At 36.4% G+C, this 21,919-nt stretch overlaps 1 protein-coding gene across 5 annotated transcripts in view; it reads left to right on the top strand.

Moving 5' to 3' along the window:
- Positions 1–11,263, top strand: part of FLRT2 (fibronectin leucine rich transmembrane protein 2) — a 63,208-nt gene extending 51,945 nt beyond the window's left edge. For all 5 annotated transcript variants that reach the window (XM_082057425.1, XM_082057424.1, XM_082057423.1 and 2 more), the window contains one exon: positions 4,522–11,263. In XM_082057425.1, coding sequence (XP_081913551.1) covers positions 4,956–6,941 — 1,986 coding nt within the window. In that variant the 5' untranslated portion in view covers positions 4,522–4,955 and the 3' untranslated portion in view covers positions 6,942–11,263. The remainder of the gene's footprint in view (positions 1–4,521) is intronic.
- Positions 11,264–21,919: the final 10,656 nt, after the last annotated feature.

Below are 21,919 nucleotides of genomic sequence, written 5' to 3'. Positions count from 1 at the left end.
CGACTATTTGGTTTTGGTTTTGCTTGCCTTTCAATTTATGGTGCATGGCACTCATGTTCAGATAAATGGATGAACTGCTAGAAAAAGTGGTGCTGAGTAGTTAGAATATCAGAGAAGAAAACTTCGATTCCTAGGACCTATTTTTATTTTCAGGATTCCCTGAAGGAAAGAATAACTAAGCATTATTAATTTTATTCCCTCTAAAAAAATTAATAGCCCTAATATAAAACATGCGAAGACTAATCAAGACAGACAACCTGGCTTCAGGAGCACAACAAAACTCCTGTACTTATAACATAGGGCTATAACTATTCATATGCAGGCTGTGTTCCATATACCATATCCTCCCTTGATTCTCTGTTGTCTCCCTCCCCTGAACATTAGTAGGTTCTCAGGCAGCCACAGGGACCTTGACTGTTTTGTACCCTAGGCTGCATGTTTGGAAGACTGCAGCATGAAAGGGAGGGAGGATGGCCCTGGGGGCAGCTTTGCAGCTTCTTTAGACACCATAGACACAGCCACTGAGGCAATACTGGCCAATGTGGTAGGAAAGACGTGCATAAGCAGGCTTCTAGTGGGTTGCTGGTTTTTTTGTTTGTTTTTTTTTTTTTTCCCTAGGTACAACAAATTTATGATCAGTTAGCATTTTCACTAATATATTTATTATTGAAACATGTTTCTTTATTGAAGTTAAATTATTTCACAGCTATGCACAGCACAGTGACTAAATCTTGAAGTTGTGTGTATGCTTCTGACCAGTGAATGGGAGATTAATAAAATCTTCCCAACTTGCAGCCAGTTCTTTCAGCCTTTAAATACCTTTAATAAAAATATCTGACAGGAGCTGTTCAGTTCCAGTGTTGAACAAAAGCAAATTTGATTATTTTTTCCAGTACACAAAGCCAAAATTGTTCTTCTCCAGCTAGCATTAGTCATGCTAAAAGGGAATTTAAATAAGGCAGGTTTGAAAAGACAGTGAGATAAAAATTTTGATCAGAAACTCCTCTCAAGATATGAAAGGGAACATTTCCATTGATGTCAGGAATTCAGGCCACCAAGCCAAATTTTCAGACATGGCCACCTAAAATGTAGGGTTGTGTTCTCATCTATTTCAATGTGCTTTTCTCAACTTTATTATATCATTCCTTAAATCCTAATGGGATTTGTTATTCTGGCTGCAGTAAGACAGGAAATGTCCTAGACACTTGGAAGACACGACTTGTGAGAAATAATATAATAGACAAGTTTGCAGGGTAAGGAAATAGAAACCAAAATTACCAAGGTGTTGATGGGCAGATGTATTATTATTGAGGTATTTGCTTGTTGCTTCTTTGATTTTAAGTTAATTGTGACAGATCTCCTTACTCTTACCCTCTCTTCCTGGATTGGTTTTTAGAACTTCTCGGCTTCACACTAAGCAAAGTCAGTGCCATCTATAGTTTGAGTTGATTTCCAAGATTTGCAGTCATGAAAGCTAAGGATACTGAGTGCCCTTAATTCCTCCATTTCCAAAATTCAAATTCTGCAAATGGTCAGTTAATTCACAGAGAGACTCAGTTCAGTTCTTGTAAGAATATTGAAAACAGAGAGCTTGCTTTAGGAAGCCAGCATGGCAGGGATGGAGAGAAAGCTCTGTTACTCTAGCTGCTTCAGTTTTGGCAATTTGCTAAAGAACAAACTGTTTCAGCTTTTCCAGCCTTCTGGAATTTGCTGAGGATGTTTTTCCTTCAGAGAGTTTCGTTTTTTTAAATCAAGCAGTTTGGTCAACTCTTCAATCTTTTTAATATCTTTGGGGTAGAGATTTCTGTCACAGGGATAAAACTCACTTTTTTGTTTGGGTCCCTGAGATTTGCTGAAAAGTACTGCAACTATAATCACTACTATGAATTATTATTAAACAGTCATAACAGACTAGGGAGATAAAGCTTTTCCCAAATAATTTATTTAAATACATTCATTTATATCCTTGCTTCCTCATTTCTTCCCTCTGTAACACCATAGTCAGCCCTCAAGTATGTAATTAGATTTGTCCTTGTGCTCTTGCTTAATACAATCAACAGTAGTTATCAACACATATTTTCTGTACTGAGTTTTATAATATCGGTTTACTGAGGACTGACAGCCTTTTTCACTATCATAAAGGCAGAAAACAACAGGAAAGTTTATACAGATTTCTAAGGGCAAAATCTGTGTAGCAATAAAAAGAAGATAAGCTCCAGAGTGCTGGCTTCCAAAGTGCTAATACGCTTATGTGACTATCCAGTCAAAGCTCTTTTACTTGTAATATCTAATAAGAAGTGCTGCATGTTTGACCAAGTTGGGTAGAATCATTACTGAAATATTTTATTCAGATGTCACATTTACCTAGGTGAGAGGTACTCTGGGCATAATCTTAGAATAAGGTGAATACATAAATCAATTTTAATATGACACTCCCTCCTTAGGACATTCCCAGCAAATGAGGAGCTGCAGCTACCTGTGGCTGCACGTCCTCAGCTGGGCTTTCTATCATACCCGGGAGTCAAATAAAACCTAATCAGCAACTGGAATTACAATCAAAAGAGCTCAGAGCAGGGTATTGGCCCTTTTAGGAGGTATAGACTATCTCTCTCCGGTAATAGAAAGAGAGTGAGAGAACCACTATTATCCTGTGTCATCCCAAGCATCTCACAGAAGGCTCTGCATGTCCTTTCTTATTTTAAGAATACAGTGTCATGACAGATCAGAGCAGTATGATCTAGATGGGAGCCAGGCCATTTTAAAGGCAGATAAACTGTAACACTTAGCCTCATGTTTGAATGTAATCCTGTTAGAGTTTCTCTACAGTATCACGTCATCTTACATAATTGAAAATAAACCACTCTTGACTGAAATATGCCTGCAAGAGAGAAAACCTTGAACAGTGATCTTACTGTTTCTGGAAAAGGACAACACACAATATAGGCTGCATTACACTATAAGTACCTTTACCATTTGAATCCATAATTATAAACTACAGGACTTTTCAGGGTCCCACTTTTTATCTCCAGGTATTATAGCCTTGAGGTTGATATCTGATGATGCTCCAATAAGTATAGTGATCTACAAGTGCAAGGTTGCAGGGTTATAACAGTTTGACTCCTAAAAAGACTTTCTACACTCTCAGTCAATGGGGTTCCCAAAAACACCATTTGTTATAAGCTACACAGCTGTAGCAGAAGAACAAGTTTTCTGGTACTCCTGAATTGCATTTATTTCTGAATTATCAGGATAGTGCTTAAACTTCTTAAATAAAGGAAAAAAGACTTTTAAACATGATTTCTGTTCACTGAAATTTTGTTTTCCCGAAATCCCAGCCAACAAGTTTTGTTCTGTGTTAACCAAATCTGGAAAACATGCCTGGCATTGTCAAGCTTTATATCCTCCATTAGCTTCTAGTTTGTAAAATGCAGCTTATTTTTTTTCAGTCATTGAAATCAACATGTAACAAGACATGATAACATCATACAACACAGGATCTTTCATTGCATGCTTTAGAGACTTGAGTAGTTTACTTACAGATCTGAATAATAAATAGTATCTGGGAAGGTAAATGTTTAAAAGTACACTTAAAAGCTGAAAATAAAGATTAGTGAACTCGTCTATACTAAAGCTAACAAATTTGTCTATGTAGCCATTCACAGACAACTGTGTAGCAGAATTAAAAGAAATATCTAACCTTTATGGTTTCAAGAGTGCTCTCCTGCAAAACTGCTGCAGTTTGAGCTGATTTCCTAAAACAATAACTTAGCAGATGTGAGCCTGTTTCATTTAGCGGAAAGCTAATTCTAAAGTCTGTTGACAGCACAGTTCACATCAGAAACAGTATCAAGATGATAGTTTAAGCAAATATATGCCTTACAGCAGGGTGTTTTGTATTTGTGGATTACTGTGCTTATTTAGAAGACTCTCCTCATAAGTAGCTAATTCACTGTAGTGAGGTGCAATAATCTGGCAGTGTGCATTATGCTGGAGAATATACATAATGGCATTACAGAAATAGAAGCAGAACATTCCAGAGTCTGTGAGGAAATGAAAAAAACATAGAGTGTGATTAAATAATACAGTCCAGAGTCTACTCTGTAAGGCATCAGTGAACAGCATTTATTAAAGTCAGTGGTTCTGCAAAAGAAAAAATAATGCCTGAACAAAAATTTCCAGTTAAATGGTTTAGTTTTAGATTTGTAAAATATCTTAGTTTTAGGATTTGAAACAGACTATGAGAGGACAAAGAATGGAAGTACAATATGCAAACATGAGTGATAGATTCAGCCTTCACTTAAGTCACTGAAAGTCCTTCATTCATTACAATGACTTTGCATCACATCTTTTTTAAGACTATTTAACAGTAATATTAAGCAATGTTTAATATTAATGTGTTCTTCTTTTTTTTTTTTCCCAGAAAGCCATAAAGAGCACAGTCTTAGAATAGTGTTCCAATGGGCTTGATCTTCACTGTTAGACATTTCATGCTATTCAGCCTTTTCTTTTTTTCTTTTACAGGCAGGCCAGATACAGCAGATAGCTGATATGAGGACATTGCTGACTTCAGAAAGCTGAGCATAACACCAGCAGACTTCAGTGAGAGGAAATATTATCCCTCCAAGCAACTCATATACAGACAACTCTTGGTAGCTTTAAATTAACCTGTTGCTCACCTGCAAAGACACGGCTGTTGTTTCTTTTAGCACACATGGAGGAAGGCAACAAACTTTGTAACCCTGGCTAATAAGACTTTGGCTTTCTTATCAAAAGTAGGAGGTAGGCCAATTATAGAAGGATTATTTGATACTTAGCCTCCAGGACTTTAACTCCAGCCTGAACACTGGACATAAATAGAAGCAAATTTTATGACGTGAGATTTTGCTACCTGTGCTTTATTGTTGTTATCCATTCTTTAACATTTTGGTACTTTATTTCTTTAAATTAGATTAGAAATGGGTTTGTGGACTAGAATGTGGCCCACAGATTGGGCTGTTCTCATTAAATCATGGCTTATCTTTTCCCTGGGGCTGTACATGCAGGTCTCAAAATCTTTGGCCTGCCCAAAAGTGTGCCGCTGTGACCGAAATTTTGTCTACTGTAATGAGCGAAGCTTGACCTCAGTGCCTCTTGGGATACCGGAGGGTGTAACCGTCCTCTACCTCCATAATAACCAAATTAATAATGCTGGATTTCCTGCAGAGTTGCACAATGTCCAGTCTGTGCACACAGTCTACCTGTATGGCAACCAATTAGATGAATTCCCCATGAACCTGCCTAAGAATGTCAGGGTTCTCCACCTGCAGGAAAACAACATTCAGACCATTTCTCGGGCTGCCCTTGCTCAGCTTTTGAAACTGGAAGAGCTGCACCTGGATGACAACTCCATTTCCACTGTTGGCGTTGAGGATGGGGCATTCCGAGAAGCCATCAGCCTCAAGCTTCTGTTCTTGTCCAAGAATCACTTAAGCAGTGTACCAGTAGGCCTTCCAGTGGACTTACAAGAACTTCGAGTAGATGAAAACCGAATTGCTGTCATTTCAGACCTGGCCTTCCAGAATCTTACAAGTCTGGAGCGTCTGATTCTGGATGGCAATCTCCTTACTAATAAAGGCATAGCTGAAGGCACCTTCAGCCACCTTTCCAAGCTCAAGGAATTCTCAATAGTGCGGAATTCACTGACCTACCCTCCTCCCGATCTTCCAGGTACACACCTGCTAAGGCTCTACTTGCAGGACAACCAGATAACCCATATACCACTTACAGCCTTTTCAAACCTCCACAAGCTGGAACGGCTTGATATTTCCAACAATCAGCTTCGGATGTTGGTAAAGGGGGTATTTGATAGTCTCCACAACCTGAGGCAACTCACTGTAAGGAATAATCCCTGGTTGTGTGACTGCAGTATTAAGTGGGTCACTGAATGGCTCAAATTTATTCCCGCTTCCATCAATGTACGGGGTTTTATGTGCCAGGGACCAGAGCAGGTCCGAGGTATGGCAGTCAGGGAGCTCAATATGAATATGTTGTCATGCCCCACCACCACCCCTGGCTTGCCAGTTATCATCACCCCAGTCCCAGCAACAGCCATGCCAACTACATTAGTTCCCATCTCATCAGTTCCTCCCCCAAGTAGCAAGTATAATCCTCTCATTCCCACCATAGCCACACTCCCCACTGTGCCTGACAGGGAGGACAGAGAAAGGGTGACACCTCCTATAGCCGAACGAATTCAGCTGTCCATCCGTTTTGTGAATGACACTTGCATCCAAGTTAACTGGTTGTCTCTTTTTACTGCGATGGCTTATAAACTCACGTGGGTCAAAATGGGCCATAGTCTGGTAGGAGGAATTGTTCAGGAACGAATAGTTAGTGGTGAGAAGCAACACTTAAACTTGGTAAATCTGGAGCCCAAATCCACCTATCGGATTTGTTTGGTTCCACTGGATACTTACAATTACCGAACTGGAGAAGACACTGTCTGTTCAGAAGCCACAACCAAGGCTTCCTTTCTGAGCAATGGCAACAACATCCCCTCCAGCCATGAGCAGACAACTTCTCAGAACCTGGGCTCCCCATTTCTGCTGGCAGGGTTGATTGGGGGTGCAGTGATATTTGTCCTTGTGGTCCTGCTCAGCATTTTTTGCTGGCATATGCACAAAAAAGGGCGTTACACCTCCCAGAAGTGGAAATATAACCGGGGCCGCCGGAAAGATGACTACTGCGAGGCAGGGACCAAGAAGGACAACTCCATCCTGGAGATGACGGAAACCAGCTTCCAGATTGTCTCCTTAAATAATGATCAGCTCCTTAAAGGAGATTTCAGACTGCAGCCCATTTATACCCCAAATGGGGGCATTAACTACACAGACTGCCACATCCCCAACAACATGCGATACTGCAACAGCAATGTCTCAGACCTGGAGCACTGTCATACGTGATAGTGAGGGGAAATGGGGGTGTCTAGGACAAAGAAAAAAACTCTGCAAAAAGTAACCCCCTCAACAACAATGAAAAAATTACATTTGATAAATGTTACCCAGATGCATTTGAATACTCTGTAATTTATACGGTGTACTATATAATGGGATTTAAAAAAAGTGCTATCTTTTCTATTTCAAGTTAATTGCAAATGGTTTTGTAACTCTTTGCTTTTTAAATCTTTAAAAAATATTGCTGAGTACTGTACAAGGTTGTACAATAAGAACACAATGTCATGGCAAAGGAAAGAATGACTCATTCTTCAAACATTAACCACTTTGCTGTCGAAGCTGTCTGAGGGATGTTAAGTTTCTAGGTGTCCTGCAGTACAGGAAAATAAGCGCATATTAAAACAGGGTTGCTAGGAATGGGCAAAAGCAATTCAGATAAAATAGGTACAACCTTGAACCCAGAAGTTGCTGTTGAGCTTCAAACAACTGGAAATATTTCCATGCCTCACTCTGTGTTTCCTGCCTCCAGCTGAAAGCTGGAGTTCTGAGTGCTACCAAAAAGGCTACTTTCTTGTTTGATTAGCTTCCTCCCAGTATACTTGGAATAAGAAAGGTCAACAGTGTGCAGTGTCGAACCTTGATACCTATTCGCAAACGTTCTCTGAAAATGTCCCCCAATGTTATATATTTTTATGAGAGAAACTGGTTCTACTTTTCATTATGATCAAGAAGCTTTAGGCATTCTCTGACCCTTCTCAGTGGGAGATGAAGGTTATCAGTATGTAACAGATAGCTGTCATTAAGTTGCACCTCTATTTAATAGAGCAGCATTTGTTGACACAGCATGTTCAGGTAAAGCCTAAATGAGGGAAATTCTGAGTGCTCCCAGCTCTGTAGTATTCATGTAGAATTTGCAATATAAAGAGCAAATTGCTGAAAACATGATGCAAAATATGATGCCAATGGAAAGGTTGCTATTAACTTATATGGTTCAAGCCCTGTTTTATTTAGGGGTCTGAGTTATGGTCAGTATGGAGAAGTAGAGCAAAAATGCAAACAAACAGAGAAAACAAATAAGAAAGATCTTTTAAAAATATTTATTATTGGAAAGGCCTCCAGGTCTATTACGAGCTAAAATAAGTTCAGCAGGGAGAATTGTGTATAAATCCTGGTTTGTTTGGGTTTTTTTGTTTGTTGTTGTTTGGGTTTTTTTTTTCTTAGTGGTTTTTTTTTTGTTGTTGGTTTGTTTGTGGTTTTTGTTTGTTGTTGTTTTTTCTTTTCCTTTTTTTGTTTGTTTTTTTTTTTTTTTTGTTTTTTATTCAAGTATACAGAGATGAACATTAACTAAACATTTGATTAGCTGAGGAACTTTGAAAACACAAGTGTACACTGTCCCTCTAAATTACCCTTCCTTTATCTTAAGCTTTTGGAAGTTTTCCACAATGATCTGTGCTTTATAAGCAGTGGGTGGTCTTAGAATTTGCTGTTTTACTTCCTGGAATTCATTAGCTGGAATACCTTCTGAGTCCTTGAGCTTTACATGCAGGACATGAAACATCATGCTTGTATTAAAACCGTGATACTGCTCTCAAAATCATATAATGTTCCAGTCACTCTATTGACTTTGTGACTGCCAAGAATTCTGCATTTATTGCCAGCTCAATGATGGATTCTAATTCTTCCTTTCTTTCAGTGTTTTGGGTTTTTTTGTGGTTTTTTGTTTGTTTGTTATTTTTTGGTTGGTTGGTTGGTTTTGTTTTGGTTTGGTTTTTTAATGCAGCTCACTTTCTTCTGAGCTTGGGGATGAGCAAAAGTTCACAATAAAGAGAGGGAAAAAAAAAAAAAAAAGAGGGAGGCAAAACTTTCCTGAGGGAGAAGGGAACCAAAGAGAAAACTTATTACAGTGACCAACTAGAGATAAGGAGAAGTTGTTAGAAGTGGATTGGAAGCAAAGATTGAAGCACTTTCACTGTGGAATGCCTAGACTTTTCACTTTATCAGACTGCTTATGTTGGGAGAGAAGGTTTTAATCCTTTCCTTTGCTCATTTCACTCAACCCATTCTTGAAACCCAGCAGCCTATGAGTGTGCAGTTTCTCAAATCCAAATCGCATGATAACACTTATTTTCTACAATGGCAAAGTGAATCCAGTTATGATTGATGGCAAAGTACAATCATTGTGTAAGGAACCGCATCCTTCCGCCAACACCTTTTATTATGACATTTTGGAATTACACTCTATATTCTGTATATTTGCTATTTTCTCCAGCTATAACAGGTATTTTAGGCAACCTGTGTGGCTATTGTAATAGTGAAGTCACTGAAATTTTGCTGAATAAAAGACTGCCATATGATTTCAAATGGTGTAATTCTAGGTAGAAACGTCTATGCAAAGTGTTTTTTTCTGTGACCTATTTACTGAAGATTCTGATGAGAAGGATGGTTCTTTTGTTTTGTTTGTTAAATATGTTTTAGCTGCCAAAGCCCACAAGACAAGCAGCAAATAGTTGTGCTTCTGCACGCTTCCATTGCATGCTGGAGTTTGTTTGAAATTAAGTAGAGCCAGAGGTTCCCATTGGGTGTGGATGTAGTATTTAATTTCAGTGAAATAATTAGGTGTAAGTTTGATTTCAAAAGGTATCCTTTGAAAGTATGTGCTTACTAGAATTTCAACCTTCAGTGACTGATGCTGGAGGAATCTTTGTCCTCCTTGATGAATATCTTCTGTTCTAGGCCTCAGGATATCATAGTTTCAAGATGAGCTAGGCGCCTTATTTGTAGCAAATGACTTATTCAGGGAGTTCAGCCTTACTGATCCACAAGCCTGAACTGATGAAAGCAAATAGTGTTACTGTCCTAATAGGGTGAAAACAGAAGGCATTCACAAACTGTTCATTTTGATCTCAGATGATGGAATGTATATATATCTGTGGACTATTACTTGCTTACCTAGATAAAAAATCAGAATGATCTTAAAGATAGCATAGCTTATGCTTCTTTTCAATATGAAGAAGAATATATATATTGGTATGAGATACTGACAAAGTTTATTTTCTATAAATACACTTCAGAAAAAAAGTAGCAAGCCACTTATATCAAAATTTGTTGATAGAACTGGGAGTAATATTTAAACAAATTCACAGTTATAGTCAACTGAAAGGTCATATGTTTCATTTGGAAGATGTTTCTCCCAATTTTAATTGTTATCCCCCTGCAAAAGAGTTAATGTATTTCAGCCTGCAAGACAGTTTGGGATGTTTCAAAATGTCAGTCATACAAACATCTGAGGCTTCATTTTGGGTCACATATTGGTAAGTACACAATGGGCAATTTTCACTAGGTAAAATATTTGGAAGAAATCAGTGTTAAAAATTGACAATGATCTTTTAGCAATGCAAAATTTAAGATTACTAGCTTTTTCCTTGGGCTTCATAAAAATGGAGTCATCCTTCCCTAGTGCAAATGTCTGACCAGAGATACTGACTAAAGGCTACAGAGCAGAAATCCCAAATGTGTGCACATATAATTCATCCAAAATGTTCACTTCTGGATCCTGATTTGAACACATTCATTGACCTCGGGGCAAATAAGTGTTTTACAGACAAAATCTCATCCATTTTCCATTGTATACTGCTATAGCTGACATAAATGTACGGAAAAGATTGGTGAGCAGAATAAAGTAAAATTTTTAAGTGAACTTGTGTTAAAGCAGTATCACAACACTGCTGTGTCCAGTGCTTGGGTTCATTCTGAAGATTATTTATTTACAAACAAGTCCTCATTTTTGCAGACTGTCATTATAACAAGTGTTCCTCTCAACTTGCTGGCAGAAGCAGACACGTGATGAATGCATGGACTTCATGTTAGCAGGTTCTTATTAGTGACTTTAGTGCTGAATTTCTTCATAAGAATAGTTAGGCTTTGGGTCACTTTGAACTGAAAAGATACTAGCGGTTTTCCGTGTAAACCAATAAATGACTATGATGAATGTCACATTAAAAAAATAATGAAAGAGCTTATTCTATTTGCTGTTAGAGTACTTCTACTATATTTTTCTCTCAATAGTTTTCTCTTTTCATGAGAGAAAATTTCTCCCTATGAAAAATGTATCCATTTTAATTTTGCAAGGAAAATAACTTTATGCATATTGTATTGTTATGGTTTTAAGACTCCACATAAGGCACTTTATTAATGACATTGAAGTGAAAGTTCAGTCTCAGCCTTTGACAGTGAAGTGGTTAATTCCCATTGAATTCTCCATTTATAGAACTTCTTTACATTGTTATAAAACGGAGATATCAAAGTTTGGTTTGTTTTTTTTTTTTTTTTTTTAATTTAGAACATGAAAGTAATGGTTTTACTCATGACTTACCTTTCCAGCTCAGTGGAAAAAACAAAACAGAAATGAGTGCCAAACCCAAAAGATACTGGCTCTGAGCCTCATCAAATCCTGCCTGATGCTCTCTTATAAACACAGAGATAATCATAAACTGATGATCACTCCTTCCCTGAACTCTACTGAACGAGGAACTTTGTATCCCAGATGATACTACAGGCAATTTTGAAGAATTTGGCATTAAACTTTTGTACAGCATAGAATGTCTTGCTCTTTAAAAGGACATTGGCTAGTAGTCTATCTGGAAAACTAGTATGAAAGAGATTTGGCAAGCTTTTATTTTACTGGGGCTCTGTGGAAATATGCCTCATAAGAGCTGATTCTGATCCTCTCAGAAACAGATAAGCTACTAAAATTATTATCATCACTTGGTCCCAAGTATGTGAAGATGATCTTTCATAAAACTGATTTTAACTGAGACATGCACACTTGATTCTGTTTTGTGTTCGGTATGCTTTCTATCTTTAACATGGAAAAATAGATTGTTTAAAGTCTGCATTATCTGTTTTCTGCAATCTGCCATGTTGCACGCATTGTTAACTTCCAAACCTCACTATACACTATATATTATCTTGTTGACATATTCAGTAAAGAGTTATTTAAAAAAATACAAGAATCCTACTGTATTTATGTGAGCAAATTAATTAAAATAAGGATGTGAATATCTGAAGGGAAAACAGAAAAAAAAAAAAATATATCAATCTTTCTGTCCTTTCATTCCTGGAAATATTTTCAAATGTTCTACCATACACCCACTCTCCTTTCAGATTCCAAAAGACAAATATTTTAATCTTCTGTCTCTGAAAAACATTTGTTACCTCAGTTTCTCAGAATTAATCTTACATGTATAAGATTATCTCATTCTGATACACATATAGGAAAGCACTGTAAAAAAAGAACAGATTGTATTTCAGTTTTTGCCATTAATAGGTGCACATAAGCAACTGCACACATCTATAACAAATATATATATATGTAGAAACTGTGACCCATTATATGCATAGCCATTTGATAAAAGCATTTTACAGTAATCCTTGATAGTCTTAAACACACGTTTTACCTATTATTATCTATTCAATCTCTTTCCTTGAAATGAAATGTGATTTTTTTTTTCCAATTCTCCCTTCAAAATTGTTCTTGAATCTTCAGAATACGCAATATTCAGATATAGACCTTAATAATTTTTTGTATATCTTATACCTAACATATATGGTAATATATACAGTGTATATAAAGATATGCTTTAGCTACTTAGACATGAAAATTATCCCTCTTCTAGTTACATATACAAGAGCTAATTTTTTGGTTTGCAAGAACCTGAAATATGGAATGTTACAAGGTTTGTCACTTCAGAGCTTAGAAATGTAGTATTACTGAATGTCACAATTCCTCTAGAAATTATCTTATTCTCTGCCTTAATCCTGAATATCAAGTAAAACTACTGAGAGCTGCTGTGAAACACACCCACATCTAGGCACCCCCTTAATGCTTCCCTGATTTTGATGTTTCTTCGGAGCCATATGTGACCCTGGTAAGTAGACTTTATTGCCTTACCATAGGAAGGTGGACCACAGAGGTAAAAAAAAAAGATGAACAATTTCAATCATTTATATATTTCTGGCAAAAATAATAGCATCATCATTTTCTATTGATGATTTTTTTTTCTCTCTCTCTCTCAAAAAAAAAGAAGAGTTGACAAACACTGACTTCTTCATCAGAGAATCTTTTAATAGCCCAAAATTATTTATCTTAGAGAATATCAATCTTCTTTATTTTTATAGTTTTAAGCTCAGTTTTTCTGGAGGTGTTCACACACGTGTATGTGTGTATATATTCCTGTAGTTGTGTCTAGAGGGTTTAGCTACAAAGAACTCTCAAAGCAAGTGCACAGAGGAGTATTTTTCATTATTGTTTTGTCAAGATTTTTCAATATGTCACTTCAAAAAGAGTTCTTCTATCTAAGAAGAGTTATGGTTCCACATGGAGAAATTTGATTCAGTCATTTAAGTATGAAACAAATATTTTAGTTCCACTTGAAATACCACTCTCAGTGAAGGTTCAGACTAAAAATCACTAAAATACTATTACACAGGTAGAGACTTGGTGAATTTTTTTAAGAAAAATTTGCATTCTTTAAACAAATTAGTACACTCTTATAGTGAAATCCTGACCCACTGATTTAAACTATAAATCAGAATATTTGTAGGAATAATATATATATCTCAGAAGAATTATTGCAACCATCCAGTATGACACATTGTATAATATATCACTACATATCCCTAAATGAAATACAACAACAGAGTAAGGCAGTAGACTTATGTATCTCTTTTGAAAAGCTAGGGGATCACTGAAATACACTTTACAGAAAATGAAGGGAGAAAGAAATGTGTACTGGGCAACATTGTCCAACGTAAAGCCACACAAGATACGAATATTTAAAGCCACAAACAGGCTGCTGAGCATAGCAAAAATGTTCTTTTACACATAACCATTTTCTGCTTACAACTCCATTATGGCTAACATATGTGACTGCAAAAATGCATGTATGATGGGGACATCTTATATAGAATAAGAAAAATCTTGACCCTGTGCCCTCTGTCTATTATTTTCTTTCCTCTGTATAGAAAGGATTCATATATAGAAGGAAGTGACAAAAAAAAGACCAGGAATCATGCTGATTACACTATCCTGCCTTCTTAAGTGTAGAATGCCTTGAAGAATGACAACAATGTATAAACTATTAAGGAAAATCCAACTCAAATGCACACTTGTGTTTACAACTTTAACATGCTCTGAGCAAAATTGAGGTGTCTCCTTGGTGAATTCTAGTTAGAGTTCTAAGCTGAACATGAGTATTCTTGAAGAACACAATTGCCATAAAGATTCTGCTAAAATGGTGTATTTCTTGAGTGAAATCAGTATTTCCACTCCTATAGACTTTGAGCAGGTGATCACGCAGATAAATAAAACTCTTTGTGATAAGGGCTGGAACAATGTGTCTGAAGATGGAATGCTGTGATTTTCATACTTTGAAACTGCCTGCTTGTGGTGAAGAAAAGGCAGATTTTGTTCTGTGAAGATGAAATACAGTAATAATGATTGACAAGATATAGAGATACTCCTTTTTACTGACATTTTATGGACACAACAAAGGACACATACATATGCTTTATACACATGTATTTGTGAAAAAATTTTAAAATCCCTTTACAGTCCTCAGACTCTTAAGATGAGATCCACTTCTAACACATGTGCAATATTCCAAAACTTCTAAATCCTCAGAAATTACTGTAACCCCTTTCAATTAATAGAATCAAGAGAATGTGATAAAATGAATAAATAAAGCACATGACACTTTCTTAAAGATTCAGCTGTGGTAAAAAAAAAAAAAGAAAAAAAAAGAAGGGAAGGAGGGAGGGAGGGAGGGAGGGAGGGAGGGAGGGAGGAAGGAAGGAAGGAAGGAAGGAAGGAAGGAAGGAAGGAAGGAAGGAAGGAAGGAAGGGGAAGGAAGGAAGGGAAAGGAAGGGAGGGAAAGGAAGGGAGGGAAAGGAAGGAAGGAAAGAAACTATTGTTAAACTAGAATAGTTTTGTATTTCTATTTAGATGATAAGTCCTTCCAAATTTCTAGCACACTGACTTGAATTTTAAACTTTGGTTTGACTTTATAGACAAATGATTTAAAACCTGACCTTATATACCTTCACAAACTGGTTTGTGAATTCAGAATTCAGGAACCAATATGTAATTCATTGCTTTCTGAGCTACAATGAGAATATTGAGATTTTTTCACCATTAAAGATATATGTTAAGAAAAATTGAGAGCTGCTATGATGTCAAGTACTGCAGTCTATGTTAATGCAAATAATTTCGTTTATTCAAGCAGGTCATTAGCATGTCTTTGTAAGTGAGGACTGCAGAAGCAATGCACATTAACTCTATGTCATTTTCAAAAAAACAGAAGCTGTCAGATGCAGATCTGGATCATTTTTTGAGGAATGCAGCAAATTGCCGGTACCATTTCACTTGCATCTGACTGCTGACTTGAAATATGAAAAGCCCAGTTTTCTTCTGTTGTTCATACACAGCTTAAGCATCCTGACTCTTTAATTAAAAGGCATAAACAATTACATGTCAAATTAAAGGTCTGGGAGCAGGAACTGTTGGGCTTAGGTCACTGGCTGAGTGTGTGGGCACAAGCCAAGTCCTCTGGGCTCCATACACAGCCCCAGTCATCTCTGTTGCCTATTTCTGAGATAATTCTGGTATAAAAAGAAGATTGTCTCCTCCTGCAAACTTATCCATCCCTTCCTGAGGTCATAAATTGTAAGTATTGTTTCTCCCAAGGTGAGAACGAAAGGATGAGAAACATGTCTCCACCCATTTCTCCAAAAAAAAGGGCAAGTCACCAATGGAATGATCTAAGCACTTGCTCTCTCACTGCAAATACACTGTTTCATTGTGTTAACCAGGCTCCATGACTTGTAGTATCCTTATCTACTCTCCTTCTGCCAAATATGTTAACTCTAGTTAAAATGACTCTTGTTGATGCTTATACTGTATTTCTGAAGATTCAGAACCTCTGTTTTGCTGTAATTTTTAGTTGTTACTTTACATACTCTGTTTTTGATGGGATTCCTGCCTTACTCATTGTTCAAGATGGAAATGAAACAGGGCAAGGTGTTTCATGCTGAGTTGTGAACTTGATATTACCCCCTTTTAAATATCTGCTTTTGCAATTTGAAACATATTTTACTATGGGTTTTCAGGGTTTGTTTTTAACCCATAATATTGCATGCATGTTGCTGAATATATCTTTCATATTCAGAAATACAAAAGTATAAAGAGTGAGCATTATCCTGAAATTTGTTAGTAAACTTCATTGTTTTCCAGCTAGAGTTCTTCCCTGCTAGTAAACAAAATTATATGTGATGAAGTTCCTTCTAGGTTTTGAAGTTTCTGTAACAGTCTATTCTGAACTTCAAAGCTAATGTAATATTTAGGGCAGGGGTGGAAAAAGTAATAGGGATTTGAAAGATAGAAATTGTGCGAGTACAAAATATATATTGAATTAATATGGGCCAAAACATAAAAATTCTGTTCAGATCTCAGGTATATAGATATAATTGTGGTAAATATAAAGATACAAAAGTTCCTTATCTGAGCAAAGTTCCCTATTTGTGGGATTTAATTACATTTGCTGTTTATTTTAAGTACCTGAATTAATAAACAATTAAACTTTTTTTCCTGAGTTGTGAAAAAATATTTTTTACATATATTTTCCAACTATTCATTTTTTAAAATTTTCATAACTCTAATTTCTTTTTACATTTTCCCCCAAAGACACCAATGTCTGCTAAGTTGCACTGAATTTGGAAAGCAACATGCTCTCTAGTTAAAAAACAAAACAAAACAAAACAAACCCACCAAAATTTCACAGCAAACATTCCTCTGCTTTGTTATAGAAGATAAATTGTTTAGAGATAAATTTCTGCAAGTTCCAATACTGTATCAAACCAAGTTTAATCAAGAGGAGACAAGATTTATCTCTGTTTCAAAGGCTGATCTTAATTTGAAATTGCAGAGAAATGCACTGTCAGATGAACGCCTTCACTGCATTGATTCTAAAAGGTGACATGTACTCATTTGGATTTAGCTTTTGACAGCTGATGAAGAATGAGAGGGAAATACCATAGCAAATAGAAAAGTTATGAGAAAAACACTAGCAGCATTACTCTGTCGACTACAGAGTATTATATGCCCTAAGTAACATGAATTTCCTTATGTTAGAATGTACTACTTGCGGTAAAATACAGTTGTATTTTCTAATGAACATTATGGCTTTCAAAATTGTATTTACATTACATTTCTCATAATTATTTAAAAATTGTGTTTCAGAAACTATTCACTTCAGAAAGGTCTTTTAGCCATGCTAAATATAGGTCCTCTAGTTTATAACTGCTTCCAGCCCTGACAGGCCTTTGGTAATGCTGTCTTGGATTTGCTCACTTTTTTTTTTTTTTTCCCTTCTGTTCTGGGCTGGAACAAATCACAAGGAATATATGTCGTATTTTTTCATCTCCAGGTTTTTCTCAGGGCAGCCAGATGAGAGGGAAGAGACAAAACAGGACAGCAGGACAGATCCTTTCAGTCCTCTGATGCTGACCCAAGAGCAATTTGCCAGGCAGCTCCACCTGGACAACTAACACAGGGCCCTCAGTAGGTGCTGTGAAGGGGGAGAATTATACAAGAGCGTGATGGACCACCACCATGTCTGTCACCTTTCCTCAGTGTCACACCACCTGACACATGTGTCTCCAATATTCAATCTGACACATGTATAGTAGCAGATGGAACCCTGCTGCAGGACCTGTAGTGAGCTTCTGAGTCATTTGGGCAACATGAATGGCACAGGGGGGACTTAAACCTGGCTTGTGAGTTTAGCTCCACATCCTTCAGTTTCGGTTCACTAAATATGCACACTACATTCTTCAAAAAATGTTAGGACTGTAAATTAAACTGACAAAAGCCAAAGCTTTTGGAACTTAAGCAGAAATCTAAGTTAATCTAAAGGCTCCATCTTCTACTTATAAAGTAATATTTTATATTAATAATTTTTAAAGGAGATCCATATCCTTTAAGAGTAATTGAATGGATCTTTTTTCAATAAAGTTATTAACAAAAAGTTAATTGCATGGGAGTTTAAAAGGGATGGAAATGTCTGTGGATCCCATTACAGACTTCTTCAGAGGGAATTATTCTAACAGCTCCAGCAAGTTCTGGACAGAATCCTGAAGCATGTCTTCAGCCAGAAACATGCTAAATTCACTGTCATACTAGAATAATTTGTGGAGAACTGTCTAGGTCGGTTATGGTTTCTTCTGCAGGTCCACGTGTAAAGTTCTAACCTTTAGTGTCACCTAGTGCACAGAAAATAGAAATTCTGATACCAAAATGCTAGTGATCCTGTGTCTGCATACCTGCTGATTCTTGCTTATAATGTGACAAATGATACATCCTTTGTTGACCTACTTGGGATAAACAGTATGTAAAAGCTACACATTTTTATTATTTCACTATATGCAGCTATATGATCTCCGCTGAAAAACAGCAGAAATAATCTAGAGGCATCTTAGTAGGAGATAAGAATCTGGTTTACCCTTTTAACAAAGAGTTTTCTGTAACCTAAGATATGGACTCCATATGATTTCAATGAAGATACACAAACTACAATGGAATTAGATCATCATAATATCCAAACTTTTGCTTGAAAAAAACTTTGAGTAAAAAAGGAAACTATGATGTTGATTTCTTCTTCACTTTAGGATCTTCTGGGGCCATTTTGCTAATGGGGTCGTTTACTAATACTCTTTTATACCTTGCTTTTTCTTTATTGGTCTGCTAGTCCAGATTATGTCAAAATGTGCTACATATGGTGCACTTGTGATACTCCTAAAACTAGTTTTGTCTAGGTCTGCATTTCTTTGACTAGCTGTTGATGAGCTGTTCATAGCCACAGGCTTTCCAGTGCCAGTATGTGCCCCATCCCATGCCTGTATCCTTGTCTACTGCATCTTCTGCCTTCTCAAGGGCTCCACTGTCATACCAGGCCCATATTTCTGTGCCTTGCTTCATTACATTAGTCACAAATAACTCATTCTGTACAAAACAACTACTTACTACAACTGTGTATAAAACTATGGTTATATCATATGAAATCAAGCCATATTAAAACCAATTAAGCATATCATCTGATTATGAGAGAATGATACTGTTACAGCTAAACCAGGTGAAAGCAAAGTTCCAAGCAGATCAAGACAAGGCCAGACAAAGTAAACCTGAAAAAACATGGAATTGATGCCTCATAAACTCAATACAAATCCTGTGGTGCATTTCTAGCAATGGAAATAATGTATTACTGAGCTACAGGCTAGGACAGGTTGTGTTTAAAATGCTGTATTAGAGTCCCTGTACATCCTCTCTAGCCTAGTTTAGATACTAGTAAATGGAAAGAATCTATTTAAAAAATAATAACCATTATCTTAGTTGTAGGAGTGCCTACAAAGTGGACTAAAGTGTTTAAAGATATAACTAAAAATGTGGTTTAAAAAAATGGGGTTTTAGTTTCCTACTTCCTCTCTACAATTTAAGTTTTATGATTTAGTCTAAATAAAGCCTTCTGAAAGAGAATGTACTGTGAAAACCCGTGCCGAAGTAGGTAATAGTTTCCACAGTGATTCAGCAACCTTAATTTAGATAGGGAAATTCTGTTTTCAAGAAATTTTTACAAGCTGTCAATTCCACTTTAGAAGACACTATCCTTCTCAGCGTAGTGGTTGGCTTCATTAATGAAATCACATTCCTCATAATACCTTCCTAAAGCCTTATTCTCATGCTCTGGCTTATTTATTTTTCTGAACAGATTCTGAATTTTTAACTCTACCAACATTTAAAGTAATTGTTTAATTAAGGCTTGTATTAAGATAGTATCATCTAAGTGAAAAAATTAGTGAATCATTGCTTGTTCTTAAGCATGTAGATATCCCAGATGACTCTATACTTCTCTAAGAAGCATAATTTTGTGTGATTGTATTCTATATGCCAATTCCTCACTCATGCAAGGGCACAAGGATCTGAAATCCAGCTAAAAGTCAAATGCAATACTAAACATATAATAAATGAAGTTATATAAAATTTAAATTGGATGTTCTAGTGCATCTCTCTTCTATAGGGCCCCTTCCATATTTTTATCACTTAAATGAAATCTTTAGTAGGTTTCCTAAAATGATACACCCCAATTCCCGTTCCTTACACCAAGGACATCCTCAATGACAGGATTACTTATTTTCTTTTATTTTGAAAGGCAATCTTTTCCTTACCTGTTTCTCTTTTGGTGGACATCTAGTTATATGTTGTCTGTCTTACAGTATCGAGTGTGCCTACTTGATTTATAATGGGATAATAAGTTTGTTTTAAACTAATTAAGGGCTGTGAGGTGGTTCAAAGCAACTAGCCTTTAAAACAATGAAAAAACTTCCTCCCTTAAAGGAGTAAAACCCATAGTCTCAAAATAAAACATTTTCTCTATTATTATTTCATCATTGCTACTGATTCACAGACTTTATGATGTTAAATAAAACATCACTGAATAGATAGTGCTGAAATGAATAAACCTTCATAATAACTATTTTCTGTTGAATTTTCAAACAGTTAACATAACTGAAGGCATATTTGTACTTCAGCTCTAAAATTCCATATGTTGAATTAAAAAAAAAAAAAAAGCCAATATAATTTGATAGAAAAGCCTACTAGTGTTGTTTTCATTCCTTGAATGATCAAATGAAACAACTTGAAGTTGTCTTCAAACCAGACTTTTAATATAGCAAAAACAAACTCCTGAAAATGCTGCTTTGCCTCTGATCATTGCTCAGCTGGGTGTCCTCCATATGTCTTCTCCCTTTTATTCTTCAATGTGACTTGTTTTTTTCAGTCAAGATATCATACAAAAGTAGGGGGTTTTTAAGCAGGAATAATTTTGGTTTTAACTAGTGGAAGCACATATTCTAGTCACACCTCTGTGCCCTTCCCATCCATCCAAATATTACTATAAACAACATTAGATTATTTTGTCAATTTTTCTGGCAAGGATATTTTACAGTTTATTTTCTAAAGCTTTGCTTAGTCTTAAGTATTTCTCGGCCATGTTACTGCATCTGAATGTTAGCTATTATAATTCCTTTGCTTTACTCAGAGAAAAAATGTTTACTAGCAACCTTTTCCTTTTGATACTTCTGTAATTTCACTTCTTCTTAGTGTTTGCATAGTTTATATGTGGAAGAAGCGGTATTCCAAGTATAGAGAAGTGTTAATATTACAAGTGTGGTTCTCTTCATACTTCTGTTCCTCCCTCTTCCTTCTTGTCCTTTGTTGCTTCTTTCAATTAATTCTAATTCTATAGAATCATTATGTGAATGTATCACAGAATTATTCCCCAAATATACTGGAAGCTGCTGTAAAGTACAAGTTCCCAGCCAGGGTTCTGCTTCCACAGTAAAATTCTTGCATGGGCAAGTAATGAAGCTGATGTTCTATGAATTTATTTCATATGTCCCATATCCTTCTGCATTCTTTGCTCCCCTCCTTTTTCATGCCTATTTCCACTGTGTCCCTTCTTTTGGTTTAGGGACCACCTCTAGTGCAATATCTTTTGTGCCTGCACAGCACTTTCAGCTCCTTCCACATTATCTACCACCATTTAAATATGGAAGTAGCTGGTTAACAGGCAAAAGATGCTTATGTTGACTGAGACAGAGTAGAGACGCAGTGATATAGTGATAAACCAGTGCATGGCTGTGGATTGCCCAGCTGGTTGTGCTCTGTTTTGCTTTCCCTGAGAACGGGCATTTATGGAGACTGTGTTCCACTCAGTCACCAGTTTTCACACAGATTTTTTAGCATCTGGCTATGTCTGAGACCTTTTATTCTTCTACTTGCTTAAAAGCAACCAAGAGATTCAAAACAAAACAACACAATAAAGCAACCCAAGCAGGTGTGACTCACAATAAGACAGGCAATGCAGGACACAAAATGT

This window comes from Streptopelia decaocto, assembly GCF_964273445.1.
Source record: "Streptopelia decaocto genome assembly, chromosome: 7".
Taxonomy (NCBI): domain Eukaryota; kingdom Metazoa; phylum Chordata; class Aves; order Columbiformes; family Columbidae; genus Streptopelia; species Streptopelia decaocto.
Note: the sequence above shows the minus strand (reverse complement) of the source record. Positions and strands in the feature narration are given on the sequence as shown.